Consider the following 24,429-nt stretch of genomic DNA (forward strand, 5'->3'; position numbering starts at 1 on the left):
AAAAATGGGAACAGTAAGGATTGCATCACTTTATTTTATGTACCTATCCATTAAAAAAAATTCAGAACACTAAACAGATAAAATTGACCCTAAGATAACACTAGGAAGTTAGGAAGTAACAGCAGTCTACTTAGTTCTAGAAAAATAGAAGAATCGTCAATAAAAGTGAGGAATGAATCACAGGAAAGATAAATGGTGGGATTGAAATAACACTATTTAATTTTCCATTCAACAAAAAATTATGCATGGTAAAAAGAAATGCTTCCACTTTGCACAGAATTTTTAGAAACTCTAAGATATCCTACTCTCTCTACTGATTTTCTGTCTTTTCTCTCTAATCCTTAATTTCAGCATGAGAGAAAGACAGAGAGAAAGAAGGAGTGGGGAGAGAGGGAGACAGACAGACAGACAGACAGAGACAGAGAGAGACAGAGACAGAGAGAATAGTTTCAATGACCTTATTTTGGCATTGCTATTGATAAGACCCCTTCCCAGCACTCAGTCCTAATTCCTGTTTGTCTTTAATCACATTGCTCTACCTCCAAATTTCTCTTCCTACCTAGAAAGGGGGAAATTTAGTATTGTTTTTTAGAAAGGATACTGGACTAAATTTGCATTCAATTTGGATCAATATACATAATGTTCTGTGTTAGTCTATTAATTGGTAAAATGTAAATGATATATTGACTATTTGAGACAGTAATGCCAAGTTCAATAGAAAGTATATTTGTGAAAATATATTTTGTGAAATCCAAGTGACAGATAAATAGTGTTATACTATTTTTGCCTAATATCTAAACTACACACACAATACATATAAAGTTTCTTTCATCTTATTTATCCCTATTCTGTTATCTATATAAATATATTAGAGATATTATAGAGAGGAGGGAATGAAGATGTATGTAAATTCTACTATATAGTATGCATGATGCTAAAAGCTGTCCAGTATTATTTCATTTTATCTTACAAGATCCAGTGAGGCAGGTATCATCATTTTTCTCATTTTACAGATAAGGGAAATAGAGGTTAAATGACTTGCCCAGGATCACATAACTAACAAATGTCTAAGACCAGACATAAAGGCAAATCTTTGTGACTCCAGGAGTCAGAAACCTATTCCCCTAACAACATTTGTGTGTGTGTGTATGTGTTCACTCGTGCATTCATGTGTGTATAATGGAGAATTCTAGCTCTATCATTCACAGATAAATGTTTGCATGTATATATGCATTTATGTTTATATATCCAAATATACATCCATACATATTTCAAGTGCTTTACAAAATTTATTGTTCTCTCTAAAGGTTGATACTATTTTGACAATTATTATTAATGATTTTCAGCAGCATCATTACCTTTTCAGAGGTAGACAGAACTTTGACAGGGAGGCGATTCTTATAAGAAGCCTAGGTTAAATGGCCAAGACTCATTCTTATCAAATTTTACTATTTGCTGGATGATCCAAGCCTCTTAGGTAATAATTTCTTCATTGCCACAATGATATCCTTGTTCCTCAGACTATATGTTAGGGGATTAAACAATGTGGTCACAGTGGTATAGAAAAGAGAGAGCACTTTATCTGTTCCTCCTGATTCTTTGGACTTGGGGAGCAAATACGTAATGATAGCAGACCCAAAGAACAAGCCCACAACAATGAGGTGGGAGGAACATGTAGAAAAGGCTTTGGCTCTCCCTGTTGCTGATGGGAGCTTAAGGATAGTGGTGATTATTTTAATGTAAGACACAAGTATCAATAGAAAAGAAAACATACCAAATAGCGCAGCATTAGCATAGACGGGGAATTCATTAAATGGATTGTCCCCACATGTTAGTTTCACTAATGGAGGAGCATCACAGAAAACATGATTGAGCTTGTTAGAACCACAGAAGGGCAGAGAGAAAATCTCATACGTCAGCCCTGCCTGTACTGGAATCACACTGATCCAGGAGCCCATCACCAACTGCACACACATTTTGTAGTTCATAATTAAAGGGTAGGATAGAGGCCTACAGATAGCCACATAATGTTCATAGGCCATCACTGCCAGGAGGAAGCACTCCGTACCTCCAAGAATAAGGAAGAACCCAAGTTGTATGGCACAGGTTGAAAGAGAAATATTTCTCCTTTGTGTCCAAAGGTCTGCCAACATTCTAGGGAGAGTCACTGATGTATAACACATTTCCAAAAAGGAAAAATTTCCAAGGAAAAAATACATGGGGGTCTGGAGAGCAGGGTCAGACTTGGTTATTATAATGATGAGTCCATTTCCTGTAGAAAAGATTCCTCCTCTTTTGTGATCTTCAGGGAAAAGGCTTCTCACATCCTATTTGTCACTTTTTAATGAGAAGACCACTCTTTTATTTTTAAGGCCAAGTCCAGCATGCCAAATATTATCAACAAGGTGATACCCTGGAGAGAGTCCTGGGATTCGTTAGGAGACCATAGTTCCAAATGTTTGTGCTAATTACTGATTATAAAATTGGTGGGAAGTAGTTTCACATAACTAAGCTGCAGTTTCTTCATCTGCAGTATAGTGATGATGGATGGGATAACTTCTGAAGTCCCTTGAAATTATTGATCTATGATCATAAATCATAGGATTACTTATGATGGTAGAATACACTGATTAATAGAGCCATTATGAGAAATAGTTCCATTAATGGCAATTGTCCTGAAAAGGTGAGGCATGCACTTCAATAATAGAAGGGTAAATTCTCATTATGTTTGATTATTTAGAACAACAAACAAGGATATCTTTAACCAAAGCTTTTGCCCTCATCTGTAGAAGCTCATAGGGTAGTAAATAAATGGCCATGATTTGCCTGATGCACAAGTGAATCTGTAGTCTAGTGGAAAAGAAGAGAGTCAAGATAAAAGAACTGTTTAATTCAATTAACTCATATATGAGTATATAGGTTGTGTATATATACAACTATATATATCTGTGTATATATGTATGTTTGTGTATATTCTTTTATTTATCTTTCCCACTTACTCACAAATGGAAAAGGAAAAGGAAAGAAAAAAGAAAAGAAAAACCCTTGTGATAAAAATGTAAGAGTCAAATAAATTCCCAAAGCTGCCATGTCATTTATGTATGTGTATGTGTGTGAAGCTTAATGTAAAAGCAAACAAAAATAAACCCCAGTAAAACATAACAAAAACGTTAGCCCTACGATCTTGGCATCTGCTCCAATCACTTCTTGGCAAATAGAGAGAAAACAAACAGAAGCAATGTTAGCGTTTATGTTCTTGGGCTTGAAGATCACTGCAGATGGCAACTGCATGTTGCAATGAGAATTAAAAAAATACTTGCTCCTTGTACGGAAAGCTATGGCAATCTGGACCACATACTAAAAAGCAGAAATATCCTCTTGGCGCCAAATGTTCTTATAGTCAAAGCTATATTTTTTTTATTTGTTTTGTTTTTCCTGGGTGTGACTGTGAGAGTTGGACTATAATGAAAGCTGAAGTGAAAAAATTTAAGTTCTGAATTTTGTCTATGAGGCTTAAGAGAATTTGTTTTTCTGAATTTCTTCCCCCTCCCCCTTTTTTAGATTCCTGCACAGATTTAATTTATAATTTCATGAAATATAATGTCCAGTTGTTATAGCTGCTGTTTTTGAAAAAAAAATTACTTAATATTTATATATTGGCTGAATTTCTTTTTCATATGATTTAAAAAATATTATATCTATTAATTTTATCCAACTATTTGCTTTTGTTTTAAAATTTCCCTTTTTCATAGGTTATTTATTTTGAATAGGTCCATTGTAATTTGAAGAGTACTTATTTCTTAGATAAGATTTTGCACCATCTGTCTAAGACACACTTTTCTTACAATTCTTTCCTACCTAATGCATTTTGTATCTCATTTCATTACTTCTTGAAACCCTTGTGATGATTGTTTAGGTGTATAATGTTAATGGGATATAAGATCTTCCCTGTCCATTAATAAGCCTCATGTGGAGTGCATTAAGGCAAGCTTGATTAGAGGAGGCTGTTTTTCAGGAAGACCCACACCTTTTGTTATTTTGTAATTAGGTAGTGGGTCCACAGGGTTGTTATGCCCTCTGTTCCTAAAGAAGGCTATATATATTCTGAGGTTAGCATTTTGCTAACTCACTGGAAGAGTGTTCTTGTGATTTGACCAGATGTTCTGGGTAGCTGTTAAGGAGCCCCCCAATTTTGAAAAACCCAGATGTTGGTGCTTTTCTTTCTGGTAACTGTGTATGCCTTGGTCAGACTGTGTTGATCTGCGATAATTTCTCAGACAGAAGCCCTGTTGGTCTTTATTTCTCTGCTTGTATTTTCTCTATTTTCTTTGTATTTTCTCTGAAGTTCGGGGTGCTGACTTTTCCCCTGAACTAGTGATTGTGATTAAAAACAGATTGTTGACCCCATAAAAAGCTATTTTTACCAGTAAAGCAGATAAAAGAATCTGTGCTAGCAGCCATCCTGGCTTTACTAGGATGGTTGCCACTACAAGGGGATTTTTTTTTTCCTGAGTCTCTACTCAGATGTATTATGGAATAGCTTTTTAAAAATTTTACCTTCTGTATAAGTATCAGTCCAAAATATTTCATCATATCATTTGTTTATGTCCTTGGTTTGCTCATCTAAGCAGCCTCAGTGTCAGGGTTGTAGGGTTATTCTTGAGTCAAGCTCTACTCCTTATCTCCTTGATGGTGTATGAAGTCTCACTTGTCCTGATGATGTTTGCCTTGAGAATATCCTTCCTTCTAGGCATGCCAGGGCTACTCCAGTTCTGGGCTATAGCAAGAACTTCCTTCTTTTCTGTGGAAAAGCTGGCCCCAGGCATACATTTCTGCTTAGAACCCTTCCCATACTCTGCTTCTAGGCTGAGTAACTCTTCTGTTGTTAGGTACCTGCTACTGATCACTGGGGTCATTTCAAGCTTGATTTTGTCTAGGATCTTTCTCTTATCACTGGGTTTATATCAACCCCATTCAGTCGGGCACTGCTGGACTCTGAGACTGTCCTGAACTCTACAGATATCTCTCCAAATGTGCTGGGGCATCTTTGGATCTTGTCTTTTGGAGCAGTAGATACCTCCAAAGTTTCTATTTCAGGGTTTCTGCAATACTCCAACTACACACACATTTATACATATGCATGTATATACTATATATATATATATATATATATATATATATATATATATATATATATGGGGGGGGGTGTTTCTGTATATGTTTGTGTGTGTCCTGACTCAGAATCTTTTCATTACTAGGTTTTCATTCATAATCATGTCTTGTTCAGCTGTTCAATTTCTAAATAATTGCATCTATAATGCAGCCTTTCTCATTGTCCACAGAGATAAGAAATGAAAAGCAAAACTCTAAATTAATTTATTTTATTTTTCAATATTCCATTCTGTAAGTCTTAAATTCCCACCCACTTTTTCCCCTCTACCTCCCCAAGACAGCTCGCAATCTGATATGGGCTCTACATGTACATTCCTATTAAACCCATTTTCATATGAGTCATGTTGCACAGAAGAATTATAATGGATGGGAAAATAATGAGAAAGGGGGACAAAAAGCAAAATAAAACAAAACAAAAAGGAAAACAGTCTGCTTCATTCTGGTTTCTGACTCCATAGCTCTTTCTCTGAATATGGCTGGCATTTTCCATATTGTGTCCTTTAGAATTGTTTTAGGTCCTTGCATTGCAGAGAAAGGGTAAGTCTATCAATTCTCACGCACTGTGGCTGTTAACTGTCTGTAATATTCTCCTGGTGCCACTCCACTCACACAGTATAAGTTCATATAAGTCTTTCCATGTTTCTCTGAAGTCTGTCTTTTCATTATTTCTTATAGCACAATAGTATTCCATTACATCCACATACCACAACAAGTTTAGCTATTCCTCAATTGATGGGCATCCCCTTGATTTCCAGTTCTTGGCCACCACAAAAAGAAATGCTGTAAATATTTTTGTATATTTGCGTCCTTTTCCCATTTGTATGAACTCTTTGGGATACTGTCATAGAAGTGGTGTTGCTGGGTCAAGGGGTATGCACTTTTATAGCCCTTTGGGCATATTTCCAAATTGTTCTCTGGAATTTTTGGATCAGCTCACAGCTCTACCAACAATGAATTAGTGTTCCAACTTTGCCATGTCTTCTCCAACATTTATCATTTTCCTGTTTTGCCATGTTAGCCAATAATGATAGGTGTGATGTGGTACTTCAGAGTTCTTTTGATTTGCATCTTTCTAATCAATAGAGATTTAGAGCATTTTTTTTCATATGACCATAGATGGCTTTAATTTCTTCCTGTGAAAACTGTCTGTTCATATCCTTTGGCCATTTACCAATTGGAGAATGACTTGTATTGCTGTAAATTTGATTCAGTTCTCCTATATATTTTAGAAACGAGGCCTTTATAAGAGTCACTGGTTGCAAAAATTCTTTACTAGTTTTCTACTTCCCTCCTAACCTTGGTTGCATTAGCTTTGTTTGTGAAAAAAAAAAAACTTTTTAACTTAATGTAATCAAAATTATCCATTTTGCAATTCATAATATTCTCTCCCTTGTTTGGTTATACGTTCCTCCATTCTCCATAAATATGACAGATAAACTATTCCTTGCTCCCCTATTTGTTTATAGTATCAATCTTTATACTTATATCATGTACCCATTTGGAATTTATTCTGGTATAGTGTCAGATGTTGGTCTATGCTGAGTTTCTGTCATGCTATTTTCCAGTTTCCCAGCAGTTTTTATCAAACAGTGAATTCTTATCCCAGAATCTGGGGTCTCTGGGTTTATTCAAACAGTAGATTGCTATAATCATTGACTAGTGTGTCTTGTGCACCTAACTTATTCCACTGATCTACCCCTCTATTTCTTAGCCAGTACCAAGTGGTTTGGATGATTGCTGCTTTATATTAGAATTTAAGATCTGGCATGGCTAGGTTACCTTCCCTACCATTTCTTTTCATTAATATCCTTGATATTCTTCACCTTTTGTTCTTCCAGATGAATTTTGATGTTCCTTCTAGCTCTAAAATTTTTTTTTAGTAGTTTGATTGTTATGGTACTGAATAAGTAAATTAATTAAGGTAGAATTGTCATTTTTATTATATTAGCTCAGCCTACCCATGAGCAACTGATGTTTTCTAATTATTTAGATCTGACTTTGTGTGAAAAAATGTTTTGTAATTGTGTTCATATAGTTGCCGAATTTGTTTTGGCATGTAGATTCCCAAATACTTTATAATTTCTACAGTAATTTTAAATGGAATTACTCTTTCGATATCTTGCCATTGGGCTTTGTTAGTAATGTATAAAAATACATATGATTTAGATTGGTTTTGTTTTATATCCCACAACTTTGCTAAAGTTGTTTATTATTTCAAGTAGTTTTTTTTATTTGATTCTGTAGAATTCTGTAAGTATATCATCAAGCGATAGATAAAGAGTGATAACTTAGCTTTTTTTTTCTTTGCCTATTCTAATTCCTTCAATTTCTTTTTCTTCTCTTAATTCTTACACTAACATTTCTCATACCATATTGAATAAGAGTGGTGAAAATGAACTTTCTTGTTTCACCCCCAATCTTTTTGGGAATGCATCTAGCTTATCCCCACTATATATTGTGCTTGCTGATAGTTTTAGGTAGATGCCTTATTTTAAGGAAGGCTACCTTTATTCCTATACTCTCCAGTGTTTTCAATATAACTGGGGGTTGTATTTTCAATAGAATTGGGAGTTGTATTTTATCAAAAACTTTTTCTGCCTCTATTGAGATAATCATATGGTTTCTGTTAGTTTTATTGTGGATATGATCAATTATACTGACAGTTTTCCTAATATTGAAACCTGATCAAAGTGTTTTATTCTCATGATAAGTTACTGTAATCTTTTTGCTAATATTTTATTTAAAATTTCTGCATCTATATTCATTAAGGAAATTGGTCTATAATTTTTCTTTCTCTGTTTTGCCTTTTCCTGGTTTAGGGATCAATACTATATTTGCATCATAAAAATAATTTGGTAGGACTCCACCAATTTTCCCAAATTGTCTACGTAGTACTGGAATTAATTGTTCTTTAAATGTTTGATAGATAGAATGTGCTTGTAAAATCTATCTGGCCCTGAAGATTTTTTTTTTCCTAGGGAGTCCTTTGATGAATTGTTCAGTTTCTTTTTCTGAGATGGGGTTGTTAAAGCATTTTACTTCCTCTTCTGTTAATCTGGGCAATTTATATCTTTGTACATATTCATCCATTTCCCTGAGATTGTCAGATTTATGGGCATACAATTGGGTAAAATAATTCCCAATTACTGTTTTAATTTCCTCTTCATAGGAGATGAATTCCCCCTTTTCATTTCTGATACTCGTAATTTGGTTTTCTTCTTTTTAAAAATAAAATCTATGAGATCAAATGTATCATTTTTTTTTCATAAAACCAGTTCTTAGTTTTATTAGTTCAATAGTTTTCTTAATTTCAATTTTATTAATCTCTCTTTTGGTTTTCAGTATTCTCATTTGATATTTAATTGAGGATTATCAATTTGTTCTTTTTCTAGCTTTTCCTGTTGCATGCCCAATTCATTGATCTCATCTTTCTCTATTTTATTCATGGAAGCATTCAGAGATATAAAACTTCCTGTAAGAAATGCTTTTGCTACATCCCACAAGTTTTAGTATATTGTTACATTATTGCCATTCACTTGAATTAAGTTATTGATTGTTTCTATGATTTGTTTTAACCAAAACTGTACTTCCAAAAAAGAAATTTCATCTCCAATACTTTAAGGTATTTAGCAATGATTAACACTGAGTATCATGTGTCATCTTATTAGTCAAGAGAAGTCCTGTGTTTTTTTTTTCAAATCTTTAATAAGCACAACTCAGGAAAACATCAGGTCTTTTTAATATAAATATTTGTCATGTCCATTTTGGAAAATTCATTTTAGATTTTTTTGCAATTTTAAAATAGTTATTGCATATTTTTATGTACATCTCTAAACTTAACTCCTATTTTAATATGCCATTTTTGCATGGAATGAATCTTGAATTTTAAAGGGTATAGTGCAAAATAATGTAAAAACTAGATTTAGAAAATGATAGAACTAGTAGTATATTTCTGTCAAATATGGGCCTTAGTTGAACAATTTGAAGACTAATTTATAAATTGACTTCAGGATTATTGAAGAGTGTTGTTCCTGTTATTATGGACAATGGTGGTGTTTGATGATAGAACCTCATAAAAATAATCCTAAAATATAATATATGAGTATCCAAAGTACTTAAAATTTGCATCATTTTAGGGCAACAAGCTTGAACAAAACCTTGAAGCAGAGTTTTTTTAGAAATAATTCCATTAAGTCTGTTCTGAAGAGTGGAGAGCTGTATAGTTGTACCTTCTTCTCAAGTCTCTTTGGGTCAGCCAAAAACATGAGTTAGGTAGAACCAAAAAAAAAGATTTTGATGGGATCAAGCATTCCTTGCAGCGATCTCCAACTCTCTTGAAGAGTCTCTGTGATCTATATGACATGAACTTCACCTTCTGGGCTAAACATTCCATAGACACAGGAGGCCACATTTGGACACTATTAGTGAATACTAAAGTATTCCCCTCCCCAAGAGGTAGAAGTATTGTGATCATTTAGAAAAACAAATGATGATGTGTAAGACATTTACCCTTAACATTAAGCATAGATCAAGATAGACTAACCTTACCACAGCCACAACTGCCATTCTTGCTGCTCCGCACTGAGGTGGAAAGAACTGAAGCATGAGGATAGTGGATGTCTGAATAGCTTATTTTTCTTGTTTCACTGTACAAAGATGAACCAACTCTTTCTTTTTCTTTTTTGCCTTTTGGAGGGCAATTGGGGTTAAGTAACTTGCCCAAGTTTACACAGCTAGTTTGTGTGTTTGTGTGTGTGTGTGTGTGTGTGTGTGTGTGTGTGTGTGTGTGTGTGTGTGTGTAAGTGTCTGAGGCAGGAACTGAACTTAGGTTATTCTGACTCCGGGACCAGCGCCTTACTCACTGTGCCACCTATCCGCCCCCGACCCAACTCTTTCTTGCGTGTTTCTAGTTTCTGACCTTTTATAAGAATTTGATCCCAACAGAGGCATTCCTGAATGAACTGATAGTAGCTGTAAGTCTAAGAAATTCCAGCCACTTTTTCTTCCCTCATCATTTAAGAGAACATCATCTATGTAATAAATGTCTAGCTGCCATAATGGAAAGCCAGTATTAATATGCTTCAGTATTCTACCAGTATTATGCATTTATTGATCCAGTGCAGATGACATATAGTAAGTTTCACAAAGTAACATTGAATTCTTTGTCAAATCACAAAATTGAACAGAAAAGAAATCCTATTGACACGAACTTTTTTTATTGTGTGTCAGATATGAATTATTTTTTTTTCGTGAATATATTTTTGGATGTAAACTGTGACTGAAGTCTCATTTTGATAATACAGTTAAGAGGGGGAAAAGTACTAAATTCTGAGGGAAATGTAAAATTCATGCAAAACAGCATCTTTGCCTTTAGGATACTCAGAAAAAAGGTTAGAATAATCAACTTTTTAAAAATTTGACAAATTGGCATAAATAAAGATTTAAATTAATAGGAATTAAGGACCTACTCTGAACAAGGGGATATTTAAATTTGGTAGATAGACAACAATAAAATATTTTCTGTCCTCAAGCAGCTTACATTCTATTGGTGAGACACAATGTATATGATAAGGGAAAGAAAAAATCAATGAAGCTGAGTAGAGTAAAACAACTCAATAACAATATGGAGTATTCATGGTGTGGACATCAATAGAGAAGTACTATCTGAGCCAAGAATCAAAGGAAAATGTAGATACAGCGTTAAGAACAAGCCACTTTCCTGGCAGGGTGGCATCTTAGAAAGAGAAGAAAAGCTGTTTGAGAAGAGTCCTGGGTGTGGGAATTTCATGTAAGAAGTAGAGGAAATTCTTTTTTATCTTTAAATAGTATATCCTGACATTTTAGCTTTACATTGCATGTAAATATGACTGGATCTGATTCTGAAATGCTGAGATAATTGCATTACTTCATCAAATCAATACAGGCTTATGGCAGTTCATTTGGAACTTCATTCAATATTCAGATAAATTTTTTCCATGGTGGTGTATAAGTAGAGTGAATTTCATCCTGAAAACAGAAAATTTATTCTTAAGATTTGACATTATTACTTAGAAATAGTAAAGATTTCAGTTGAGGATAAGGAAATAGGTGAAAAGAGATTCCTATAGAAACTGAAACTGTGAGATAAAAGATGAAACCAGGCTTTATTTTCTCTATTACTATTTTATTTAGATAAAGTTTTCTCTCTTTTTTTTGGAGGGGGCAAAGCAGGGCAGTTGGGCTTAAGTGACTTGCCCAAGGTTACACAGCTAGTAAGTATTAAGTGTCTGAGGCCAGATATGGACTCAGGTTCTTCTGACTCTAGGGCCAGTACTCTATTCATTGTGCCACCTACCCACCCCTAAAATTTTCTTCAATGAAACAATGACATCCTTATTCCTTAGGCCATATATCAAAGGGTTAAACACTGGGGTCACAACAGTATAGAAAAGTGAGAGCACTTTGTCTGTTCCTGGGGAGTATGTAGACTTAGGTCTTAAATATGTTACAATACCAGACCCAAAAAATAAGGCCACAACAATGAGATGGGATGAACACGTGGAAAAAGCTTTTAATCTCCCCATTCCCACTGGCAGATTCAGAATGGTAGCAATGATATTGACATAGGACCAAGTTATAAAGAGAAAAGGTACTGTAACAAACAGCACAGCCACAGCATAGACACATAATTCATTTATAGAGGTGTCCCCACAGGCCAGCTTTAGTAAAGGAAGCACATCACAGAAAACATGATTAAGTTTGTTAGAACCACAGAAAGGCAGAGAGAAAATCTGGCACGTCTGCCCTATCTGCACTGGGATTCCACATATCCAGGACCCAACCACCAGCTGGATACATGTTTTTTGGTTCATAATGACAGGGTAATAGAGAGGCTTACAAATGGCCATGTAGCGATCATATGCCATCACAGCCAAAAGGAAGCATTCAGTAGCTCCCAGAATAAGCAAAAAACAAAGTTGTACAGCACAGGCCACCAAAGAAATATTTCTGTTCCGAGTCCAAAAGTTCATCAACATTCTTGGAAGAATAACTGATGTGTAGCAGATTTCCAAAAATGAAAAATTCCCTAGGAAAAAATACATTGGTGTATGGAGAGTTGGATCATTCTTGATTACTATAATCATGAGACCATTTCCCATCAGAATACTCATATAAATGACTGTGAAAATTCCAAACAAAAGGTCTTGGAGGTTGGGTAGGTCATAAAATCCCTGGATAACAAATTCTTTCACAATAGTGAGATTCCGTTCTCCCATTTCCTTTTTTTTTTTTCTGAAAAAATGAAGTCAGATAGGATGAGTTACTTCACTCCTCTAGAACTTAAAGCTATCTTATAAAAGGAATGTTTTGAATTAGATACATCAGATCAGATCACTTTGCTTTCTAATACCTGTTCTAAATTTTAATGCATATTCAATTCAAGAATCAAATAAATATTTATTAGATGACCATACTGTACATCTCAATTGAAATATTATAAAGTTTCTAATAACAAAGTATTGGAATTCTATTATTGCTTTTTTTTCTTTTATGCAGTTCCTAATTTTTTTTAAATCAGTACTTTGGAATATTTTAAATGAAAAGTGGAACTAGAAATTGGCCTCAAGTGAAAAGTGAGAAATAATACTGTATAGCAAAAACAATACTCAAAATATCATAATTTAGTATGCTGTTCTATATTTCAAGGTCATATACCACTTCCTTCCTTCCTTCCTTCCTTCCGTCCTTCCTTCCTTCCTTCCTTCCTTCCTTCCTTCCTTCCTTCCTTCCTTCCTTCCAAGGGACCTGTGATGTCTCATCTACTAATACACATAGGATATAGATAAAGTGACTGAGTCTTACAGATAATAAGTGAATCTTATGTTTCTAACAGCAGATACCATTCTCATTTCATTATGCCTTTGTTTTTACTGTTATTGAAGCTGTCCAGGAAAGGAGTTACTTATTCCTTATGGGATTGGAAAAATGCAAATGAACTTACTTTAGTTAGCCACAGTTACTACCACACATATAGCTATTTTCATCTTTTAACATAGCCATCTCCTCTTCATTAATCAGAAAACCACTCTATTTTTAATAAGACAAAGTTCAAATGCTTACTTTTATTAATTTTTATTTGCTTTTTGGAGGGGGGAGAGCAAGGCAATTGGGGTTAAGTGACTTGCCCAAGGTCACACAGTTAGTAAGTGTTAAGTGTCTGAGGCCAGAAGGTCTTCCTGATTCCAGGGCCATTGTTCTCTTCACTGTGCCACCTAGCTGCCCCTGCTTATTTTTCTTAAGCATCCTTTTTAATCATTCAAATCTACAATAATGTCTAATTTATATTAATTTCTAGATCATTATTTTACCATCTACTTAATATTGAAGTCCAATTTATAGCCCTCCTTTTATTATAATATAGATATCTGATAGAAAAGATCTTCTTTGCTTCTCAAACTAGCACTCAAAATTTTCTTCATTATTGCTCCATAGAACTGGTAGTCTTGGTTGTATAATCTTAGGGTTTGGGAAGAAACCACCTACTACAAGATAACTCCCAGACAACCTAATCCCTCTGATTCCACAATTAATTTTTTTTGTGGGGAGGGGATTTAGGATTTATCTCCTTTTGATTTTCCTTGTCACCAACAAGGAAGGGCAGGTCCAAGTGAATTTTCCTTGATTAAAGTGTTAGCAGAAGCTATAGAAAGAAAATGTCACAGGTGGTTCAGGTGGGGGTGGATTAAGGTCCATGGAGGAATGATACATTGGGTCATATGAGCACTGAAAATAAAAGTGAAAAGAAATAGTGAACATAATACCAACATTAGCAGTTTATAAAAGTTTGGTCTCCCTAATGTAATTTCTTTATAGTTTGTCTTATGTATTCATGAATCTCACAACATCCAGTCTCCATTCTTGATTTTGAAATAATTTTCTTGTTTTATTTCTTACTTTATATTTTATTTTCCAGATATTAATTATCTGAACTTCTGTAGTGAAAGAAGTTTTGAATATTGTGTTACAAAGAACACTGGATTGACAATAAAGGGACATAATTGAAATTTGTTCTTTTCAGAAACAGAATGATGTGAAATTTCTAACTTCACTATATCTTAGGTTCTTCACCTAAAAAAAAAAAGGCCCAAAACCAAACCAAACAAAACACTCGGACTGACTACTCAACTGAGACACAGAAAAATACTTTGAAATATAATTTTTTTTAAAAATTCCAAACATGTATGATTTAATCACTAATTAAAATCTTATATATCATTTCTTAATTCTGAAGCATCATTTTCTCTTCATAAAATGATACATTTCTACTAGATGATCTATGAAGTCTTTTCCAAAGATGGCATTCTATGACACATTCTGCAAGATCCTTTCTTGCTCTGATGTTTTGTTGTCTAAATTTCCAACATTATCTAACAATCTAAGAAACACTTGTTCAATTAAAGTAGGAAAAAAAAAGTCTTTAATGCAATTTAGAAGGTAACTGAAAGAATGAGGGCACTAGACTTGTCTCCTTTCTCTTAACTCATAAAACACACACACACACACACAACCACACAATAATTAATCCTTTGTCCAAATTTGAAAGAATGATTACCATGAAATTCAAATTCCTTATGATATGTAGATTTAAGAGGAACTTTTTCAACAATAAATATGTGAAATACTCTGATTAATCACAACCACCTATAACAAAAGATCTCTTTTCTATAACTGTGTGGGGTATTATCCAATATTCCAATTTCTCTCTCCATGATAAACATACACCAAGAGAAGTTGACCATTGATGCCTAGGTTAAAAAAAATAAAATTACAAGTAACCTTTCTCTTTATTTTTAGAATTTTCAAATATGAGTGCCTTTGTTCAAAGCTCTGCAGGTCAATGTCTCAAGGCTCTGTCTCCCCACAGAAGTAAGCCCAAAAGAAGTTAATTAAATTTAGAATTGGATTGTGTTGACAAAAATGCACAAATTTTCAGGGAAAATATGACTCTGCTCTTCTTAAGTAGCATGTTTGAATAAGGAAATATCCACGTGTTTCCACAATGACCTTACACCTTAATTGTTTTGAAAATATATTTTCATCCAATTTCTCATTTTTACATGCTTTCTCTTATATCTCTTCCACTATTATTTGGAACTTTTTTCTATCACATGTGATTACTACAAATTTTTATAATAATTTTAGCACAAGAGTCCATTATATCACCAGGATTTTCAACTTTTCCAAGAGTTCTCCTAGAAATGACCCTGTCGCATGTAAGTATAATTCAAAGCTAAAAATCTCAAATATTGTCAAGCAAAACTAAGACTTTTAGGAAGAGGAGTTTACTTATCAAGGTATTATAAAATTTTGCCCTCCTCTTTGATAAATGTTAATTCTTTAATAGGAATATAGAACATAAAGCTTACCTCAAGGAGCTAAAATAAAATGCAGGCTATAAGTTTCAGTGAGAAAAAAAAAGATAGGAAGATAAATTAAGCTTACCTTTCTCAAACAACATTAAATGATATTTGCCTGTTTTTCTTCAATGCATTTTTAAAACTATGTATACACTATGCAATAATAATATTTATATAGGGCTTTAAATTTAGCTTAGGAAAGCATTTGGAATACATAATTTCATTTAAAACTAAGAATAGCCAAATGAGAGAGGTTTGAAAGCTATTATCATTTCTCTTTGGAGAAGAAATGGAGTTTCAAGTAGCTTACTTGATTGTTAGCTAATATCAGATGGGGAATTGAAGTGAGATTTATCCTCATTCCAATTTTGTTGCCTCTCAATTAAGGATTAAAATTTTCAGTCTCCTGCCCCAAACCATGCCAGACAGACCACTATCTCTTTTAAAAATTATTCTGTGATTTCAAAGGAATCAGAAACAATTAAATAGGTAGAATTCCTGCTCTCCTCTACTCTTTTGGGAAAGCTCCTCTCCCAGGATACTTTTCAATTTTTATTGAGAGGCAAAATCTTCTGACTGCAAGTACAGGACTCTAAATAATGTTAATGAGGACATGTATTATAATAAAAAAGAGTTTTGGGTTTTGAGTAGGCATGCATCATTACCATCCTGGGTACTGTTACTTTCTAATTACTTCATATTTGACAAATAACTGAATCTAAATTGGTATTGCTTTCCCCATCTTCAAAATGAGGACAATTCTTGCTGAACTTGTGCCAGAGGTTTGTGGTGTGATATGCACTTTATGAATAGAAAAGTACGTCAATTTTATTTCAGATTTATGAGAATAATGATATTCAATATTTAACATCAATCCTTTGGAATAAAAAAAACCTCAATTCTCTTAAACCAATCTTTTTTTCTCCTTTTTCTGCTTTCTGTATAATCTCCCTTTTGAAAAGAATCTGGATGCAACATTACAAGAAATTATTATGAAAAATTTACCTCAAAGTTCTAGAAAAATAAGATAAAGTAGAAAGAGAAAGAATCCACTGATCATCAATCTCAAAAGAAATCCTAGGGGAAAAAAATTACAGTAATATTATAGATATGTTTCAACATTTCCAGGTTAAAGAAAAAATAGTGCAAGCAAAAAATAAATGGAGAAAAACAACTAGCATTTCACAAGACCTAGCAGTTTCTACTCTAAAAAAAACATAGGTCTTAGAACATTTTATTTGAAAGAGCAAAAGAGCTGGGGTTGTGTTCAAGAATTACTTACCAAGCAAATTAAGTACAATCCTCATTTAAAAAAAGGTATTTGACAAAATATTTCAAGTATTTATAATAAAAAGACCAGAACTCAATGGAAAATTTGTATCTTTTATTTTTTTTTGACTTTTTGGGGGAGGGGGGAAGGTAGGGCATTTATGGCTAAGTGACTTGCCCAAGGTCACACAGCTAGTTTTGTGTTAAGTGTCTGAGGCACATTTGAACTCAGATCCTCCTGACTCCAGGGCTGGTGGTCTAATCACTGTGCCACCTAGCTGCCCTCAATGAAAAATTTGATATAAAATATATGATGTTGATGAGGTACAGGCTCTGGGAATCCCCTTGAATCTTCCCATTTCATGAGGCATTTGCCTGAGGCCATAAGCCTTTCATTATAGCAAGGCTCAAATCTCTGTTATTAGCCTAGCCCTCCATTTTCTCATCTCCAGGAAGCCTCCAGCTACTTCCCATTCTTAATCTCTCATCACTGGAGTCTTACCTCACTTGCCTCCTGAAGATCCTCCCCAAGACCTCCTCTAGACTACCCCTAGATTCCTCCCACAATCTTTCTGCATATAAGACCCATCTTGCCTCCATGAAGAAGTCAGAGAATGATCTATTGCAGACTCACTCTGTGTCAGATTATTCTGGCCTGCTTGTCCAGTACAAACACATGATCTGGAAAAAAAAAAAAGAAGAAGAAAAAGAAGATGCATTTAATATTTCTGTCTTTCTGCACTGAAATGTGAGGTTTTTATGACCTAGTACATGGTCAATTTTTGTGTATGTGCCGTGTACCTCTGAGAAGGAGATATATTTCTTTTTATTAAGTTTTCTGTCAGATCTATCTTCTCTAAAATTCTATTCATCTCCTTAACTTCTGTCTTGTTTATTTTGAAGTTAGATTTATCCAGTTTGGAAAGGGGGAGGTTGAGGTCCCCCACTAGTTTCGTTTTGCTATCCCTTTCTTCCTTTAATTTCCTTAACTTCTCCTCTAAGAATGTGAATGCTCTACCACTTGATGTATATATGTTTAGTAATGATATTACTTCATTGTCAATGGTGTCTTTTAGCAGGATATAGTTTCCTTCCTTATACCTTTTAATTAGATCTATTTTTACTTTTGACTGAGATGAGGATTGTTACCCCTGCTTTTATTTTACTTTTGCTGAAGCATAATATATTCTACTCCAATCTTTTACCTTTACCTTGTGTGTATCCACCTGTTTCAATTATGTGTCTTGTAAAAAACTTATTTTAGGATCATGGTTTTTAATCTATTCTGCTATCTGCCTCTGGTTTGTGGGAGAATTCATTCCATTAACATTCACAGTTATGATTACTATCTGTGTCTTTCTCTCCATCCTATTTCCCCATGTTTATGTTTTTATTTCTCCCTTCTCCCTTTCCCTCCTCAAAAAAGTTTTGCTTTTGACCATCACCTCCTTCAATATTCCCTAGATATCAGCCCCTCTCTATTTTTTTATCCTTTTCCCTTACTACATTTTCCCTCCCTTCTAACCCCCAACTGTTTCTTTCCCTTTTCTCCTCATACTATCTGAAGGACAAGTTAGATTTCTATATTTAACAAATTATGTTATTCCTTCCTTGAAACAAGTTAGATGAGAGTAATTTCCAGACAATACTCTTTTCCCTCCCTTCTTTCCCTTTGCTATAATGAATTTTTGTTTGTCTTTATTTTAGATTCCTATACTTAACTGAGTATGTTACTCCCTCCTTGAACGAAAACCAATGAGAGTAAAGCTCACACAGAGCTCATCTCCCTCCCTTCATTCCCTCCATTATAATATGCTTTTGTGCCTCTTTATGTGACACAATTTACACTTTTCTGTGTCCTCCTTTCCTCTTCTACCATTACAATCCTTTTGCACACTTTAATTAGGTTTTTAACATCACATCCATCAGTTACGTTGTAGCTGCACCCTCTATGTATATCCCTTTTAAATGTCATAATAATTATACAATACTCAAGATTAACAGGTATCATCCTCCCATACAGGGATGTGTGTGTGTTTCCCTTTTCCCCTTTTTATGTCTCTCTTGAGTTTTGTATTTGAAGATCAAATTTTCCATTGAACTCTGGTTTTTTCATCAGGAAAATCTGGAATAGCCTTATTTCATTGAATGACTATTTCCTTGCCTGAAAGATGATGCTCAATTTTGCTGCATAATTGATCCTTGCTTGTAGTCCAAACTCCTTTGCCTTATGAAATATCATATTCCAATCCCTCCGATCTTTTAACATAGAAGCTGCAAGGTCCTGTGTGATCCTAACTGTAGTTCTGTGATATTTGAATTGTTTCTTTTTGGCTGCTCCCAGTATTTTCTCCTTGTCCTGATAATTCTGGAATTTGGCTACAATGTTCCTTGAAGTTTTCAATTTGAGATCTCTTTCAGGAAATGATCAATGCATTCTTTCAATGACTATTTTACCCTCTAGTTCTAGGACCTCAGGGCATTTTTACTTGATTTCTTGAAAGATACTGTTCAGGCTTTTTTTTTTCATCATGGCTTTCCAGTAGACCAATAATTTTTAAATTCTCTCTTCTGGATCTATTTTCCAGGTCAGGGTTTTTTTTTTTTGTTGTTGTTGTTGCTGTTTTGACCTTCACTGCCAATATGAGAGTGTCATTCAAAGTATCATTCAAAGTAAAGTTAGCAGTAAAAAAGAATTGTGTTATGCAAGTAGGGATAGACATTGTCCTATCTTCTAAAATTCGGTTTTGCAACAGCTTTAGTCTAACAGCAGTGGAATAACAGAAATCCACAAAGGGCAAGTGTTTACATAAAAGAAAAAAAAATACACACACACAAACACAGGCCCACATATATTCATATGTGTACTTACATATATATATACATATACATACATATTCATGCATATGTGTATACACACACACACATATATGTGTGTGTGTGTGTGTGTGTGTGTGTGTGTGTAATTTGGGATCCATTATAATGATTGCAATCATTCCAAGATTCCCCATTGCAGTGATCATTTAGACAGCCAAGCAAACCAAAAAAAAAAAAAAGGATTGGGAATTGTGGATAGTCTCAGAATCCTAAGAGAATGAATATGACTTCAGCACTGTGATTTCTCAGAGATCATTATGGTTAAAGCAGAAATTAAAAAAAAAAAAACTATTGTCCCTTTAAACACAGACCCCACCTTAACTCCTCCCTAATCCCACACTTAATCACCTAGTTATCATATTTGGCATGGCTTCTACTATGGATTATCCTATAAAAACCTTAATTCTACCCCTTTGAGGTTGAAGGTCCCCTAAAAGACTCTTGCCTGGTGTACAGCCTAACAATAAACTTGCAGGTCCCCTAAGTACCCTTGCCCACTGTAAAGTGTACAATAAACTTTTACAACTCTGACTCCAAGTTGGCTTGGGCTGAATTCTTTCAAGACTGCATCATCTTTCTGGTCTTAGATAAAAATCAGTGTTCCTGCTGAACCTATTGGGAGCCATCCCTCCTCAGTGTGGAAGGCATATTGCCCATGATTCACTGGGAAAGAGCCCAAGGTGGGGCTACCTGGAGGTGTGGTTTTAGGCTTGAACCATTTCTAAGTCAGCTATTGGTCAAGGGCTGACTGAGAAGTGCCCAGTCTGCCACTTATCAGTGTCATGTTTGACAATATTGATGTCTGGGAACCAAGGCTAACAGAGACTCAGTGTGTGGATAATAGGCTAAAGAGTTAACCTAGAGATAGGGTCCTGAAGGATTCATGGAGGCAGCCAAGGAGTCAACCTAGACATAGGGCACCAAAGGATTCATGGGGACAGCGGGACATTATACAAGGGGGGATAATAGTTGCCTGAGCTGGAATGTTTATAGATACTTTTGTGAAGGATTGATAGGTGTGGCTTGTTACTGTTCCAAGCTGAGATAAACAATTCATGAGTTGTTGCTGGGCAGAGTTAGTGCTCTGAAGCTGGGGGGGGGGGGATGATTTACAAACTGATGTTATAAAATGGTATTACAAATTGATTTTACAAACATACATCCCAAGCACCCCATTATTACTGATGTTACAAATTGGTATTACAAATTTCTTCTTTTATATGATGAAAAAATATTAATATTTCCAAATCAGACTTCAAAACAAGGAACCCTCTGTTTCATTACTTGGATTTTGTATGAATGCATTCTAAATTTATTCACTTTCTGATTGTCAATGGTCATGTTGACTGTCATTGAACATGTTTCAATTGCTTTAAATTTATCCTTATCATTGAGGCAGCATCACCCACTGCATCTCAAATCATCACCAGTCATTTTTACTTTTGTCTTTCCACTGAATTTTTTTGACTCTGGAGGAGAAACAGAGGTTGATGAATTTGCAGTTCTACCATGGATAGACTTGTATAAAATAATGAAAACAGAAATAAGCAGAAACAAACAAACAAACAAACAAAAAAACATTGTATTCAGTAATAGCAATACCATTTTATTAACATTTAGTAACTAATTAATTTTGATAATTTAAAATAACTAAATTACCTACAAAGGACATATGAAGGAAGACACTATGTGTATTCAGAGGAAGTACTGATAACTAGAAGTATGTATAGAATGATTTTATATATTCATACACATCATATGTATGTGTGCATGTATATGTGTAGCTATATGTATACATATTTGTGTCTAATGGTAGCTAGCTCTAGGACAGGAGTTCAGGGAAAAAAAGAAAAAAAATACATGGCAATTGAATATATCTTTAAAAGAAATAACAAAATGTACATAATAGATTTACAGTTTCATGTATAATCATCTTTTTATTATACTAGATTATCAAAATGCTTGTTTTATTCTATTCATTAAAAATTTAAGAAAAAATTGGAAGTCAATTTCTATGATAAGAGTTGCTCATGACAAAAGACAGGAGAGTAAGGAATGTTTGTCTCAATGCTAAAAATGAATCAATAAAGCAATACTTATTAAGCATTCTCTATGTTAAAAGAACTGGACGAGGCACTTTGTAGGACTAAATTTGCCTTTATAAGAATTCTATTATCCCGTTGAGTTGCACCAGGCGTGGATGACTATTATTCTCTTCTAGGAATAAATATGACAGCCCATCAAGGTGTTTGCTTCTGGCAGACCTCCAAAAGCCACCTGCTCATTTCATTATCTCCCACCTTAAATTTTTGTTCCATTCTTTTCTATGAAGTAGTGGAAATTTGAAGATGAAAAAAAGAAAACATGCATCCATTCCTGTAGAATCATTAGATTTACATTTACAATACATTTTCAAAGAGCTTCAGTGAAAGGTTCTCAGGTTGATGCCACATTATAGAGTATATTGCAATCGTTTTCTAGCAGTGATTTTTCTCATTTCAAACATCCTTGTTTCATTTGCCTAAGAATTTCTGACTCCCTTTCTGATGGTTGTAGAAATTGTAGATGTGACCACCAGAGAAGGGACTAGATGAATAGGACTCAGAGAAATAATTAAAAATCACCATAAATTCCATCAGAACAGTTTAGCCATGAAGCATTGAATTCATATAAATGATCTTATTTTGATATTCATTAGTTTCTTGAACGTTTTCTTCACGTCATTGTTCCTTAGACTGTATATCAAAGGATTTAGCATAGGAATGACTACAATATAAAAAACAGACCCCACTTTGACTACAAGCCATGAGTTTTTGGAATTAGGAATACAGTAGAGAAAGAGGATGGTCCCATAGAAGATGGTAACGGCTGTCAAGTGGGAGGCACAGGTGGAAAAAGCTTTGTATCTGCCACTGGCTGAATGCATTTTGAGGATTGTGACAAAAACAAAAACATAAGATATAAGGATAATGATAAGGGTACAAAATACATTGAAATTTGCAAAGATAAAAAGCATTGTCTCACTGAAGTGTTTATCAGAGCAGGAAGCAGAGAGGAAGACAGAATATTCACATACAAAGTTGTTAATGATTTGAGTCTCACAAAATTTCAGTACAAGAATTGAGTAGGTGAGTACAATAGAAGAAATTATGCCCCAAGAATAAGCCACAGTCACTAGCAGGGCACAGTGTTTTGGGGACATAGAAACTGTATACAGCAAAGGGTAACATATAGCGACAAAGCGGTCATAGGCCATCACTGCCAACATGACCATCTCTGTTATCACACAGGTGACACCAAAGGAAAACTGTGTGATGCAGTCTTTGATAGAGATGCTTCTGTCTTCTACAACTAAGTTTTCTAGTAGTTTTGGTATAACTAGAGTGGAGTAACAAAAATCTACAAGGGACAAGTGCTTGAGGAAAAAGTACATGGGGGTGTGGAGTTTGGGATTGATCTTGATGACCACAAGCATGCCCATGTTCCCCACTACAGTTACTGTATAGATGGTGAGGAAGAGTAGAAAGAGGGGCATCTGGAGGTCTGGGTAATCAGAGAATCCTAAGAGGATGATCATGACCACACCGCTCTGATTCTTGTCAGGACTCACCATGATTCCTGTTGGAGAGAATCAGAGATGGATCATGAGAAGCAAAACATCAATGAGATTGTGGAACAGAAGATAATGCCAGAGTATGAATTAGAAATTGTTTTTATTATAGTTATTTTGGAGACAATAATAGGATTAGTTTCAAAGTTAGCCCTTATTCTCAAGTTCTATATATTTGGGTTGTGAGAAATTCATGGAGTATGAAAGAAACCATAGAAAGACGGAAATAGAGAATGCTCTGAACATATGATTTGTTGCAGATTCACAGATTTTCAATCTGTACTTAAACAAATGTTCATTATAGAAACTATAGCTCATTCAGAACAATTAAATGATGGAGAACCCATTAACTACTAAGGCAGCCTATTTAATTTCTTCAAACAAAATATAAAGACAAAGGTGTTTCCTTTCCCTTAACATTGTGTATTCACTGTGTCATCTTGAATATGTCATTTCTACCCTTTTGTTGTAGTCCAGTTCAGTTAACCCAATAGACTAAATCTCAGCTACTTTCACACAGCAAGTATACACACACACACATACATACATTAGTTTACCTATATATATATATACATATATACCGATATACATATATGAGTGTATGCATACACATATGTGCACTCACACACATATAACAATTGAGGGAATATGCCTATGAACATAAAATTTCACATTTAGCATTAATATTCTATAGAGGCAGCCAAGTTCTAATTGGACTCAGCACAAAACGAGTTCAAATATAGCTTCAGACACTTACTAGCTTCATGACCCTAAAAAAGATAATTAACCTCTGTTTGCCTATTCAAAAATATAATTTTATTTCATCAACTGAAAGCTCACTATTAGCAATTACATTTGGATCAATTTTCCCATTTTTACCCCATATAATATTTAAAAGAGAGTGGTTCTAATTTGAGAAAGCCCAAATTAGGCTTCCAAATCTCACTGGGAGCATGGGACACTAGTGGGTAGGATCTGATAACCAGTAATTTGGAAGGTGAAGGAAACCATTGCTATATCCTGTCAGTGAAATGACCGAAGAAGTTAGATTGGCAATGGGTATTTTGTACCCTCGTCATTATGCATGATCAAGCACCTGGAGTA

At 34.5% G+C, this 24,429-nt stretch overlaps 3 protein-coding genes across 3 annotated transcripts; all 3 read right to left on the reverse strand.

Moving 5' to 3' along the window:
• Positions 1 to 1,448: 1,448 nt before the first annotated feature.
• Positions 1,449 to 2,661, reverse strand: LOC138163350 (olfactory receptor 10AG1-like). The gene is made up of 2 exons (XM_069090868.1): positions 2,628 to 2,661; positions 1,449 to 2,272 (listed from the first exon to the last, which is right to left on the reverse strand). The coding sequence occupies exons 1-2, from the start codon at positions 2,659 to 2,661 to the stop codon at positions 1,449 to 1,451; spliced, it is 858 nt and encodes a 285-aa protein (XP_068946969.1).
• Positions 2,662 to 11,486: 8,825 nt separating this feature from the next.
• On the reverse strand, positions 11,487 to 12,428 carry LOC138163351 (olfactory receptor 10AG1-like). Its single transcript, XM_069090869.1, has one exon. The coding sequence runs from the start codon at positions 12,426 to 12,428 to the stop codon at positions 11,487 to 11,489; it is 942 nt and encodes a 313-aa protein (XP_068946970.1).
• A 9,952-nt stretch (positions 12,429 to 22,380) lies between these two features.
• LOC138163352 (olfactory receptor 1165-like) lies at positions 22,381 to 23,328 on the reverse strand. The gene has a single exon (XM_069090870.1). It carries the CDS (start codon positions 23,326 to 23,328, stop codon positions 22,381 to 22,383), a length of 948 nt encoding a protein of 315 aa, XP_068946971.1.
• Positions 23,329 to 24,429: the final 1,101 nt, after the last annotated feature.

The sequence above is a fragment of the Petaurus breviceps genome, unplaced genomic scaffold, assembly GCF_028583685.1.
Source record: "Petaurus breviceps papuanus isolate PSGF00001 unplaced genomic scaffold, PetGlider_PUasm1.0 188, whole genome shotgun sequence".
NCBI lineage: Eukaryota > Metazoa > Chordata > Mammalia > Diprotodontia > Petauridae > Petaurus > Petaurus breviceps.

Excerpts from the sequence above, each read along its gene's own strand:
- LOC138163350 (XM_069090868.1), bottom strand. The coding sequence starts at position 2,661 with ATGGAACTATTTCTCATAATGGCTCTATTAATCA. Across the intron at positions 2,273-2,627 it reads CATAATGGCTCTATTAATCA|GAAATGGACTCATCATTATA; the intron begins GTGTATTCTACC and ends TCTTTTCTACAG.
- LOC138163351 (XM_069090869.1), bottom strand. The coding sequence starts at position 12,428 with ATGGGAGAACGGAATCTCACTATTGTGAAAGAATTTGTTATCCAGGGA.
- LOC138163352 (XM_069090870.1), bottom strand. The coding sequence starts at position 23,328 with ATGGTGAGTCCTGACAAGAATCAGAGCGGTGTGGTCATGATCATCCTC.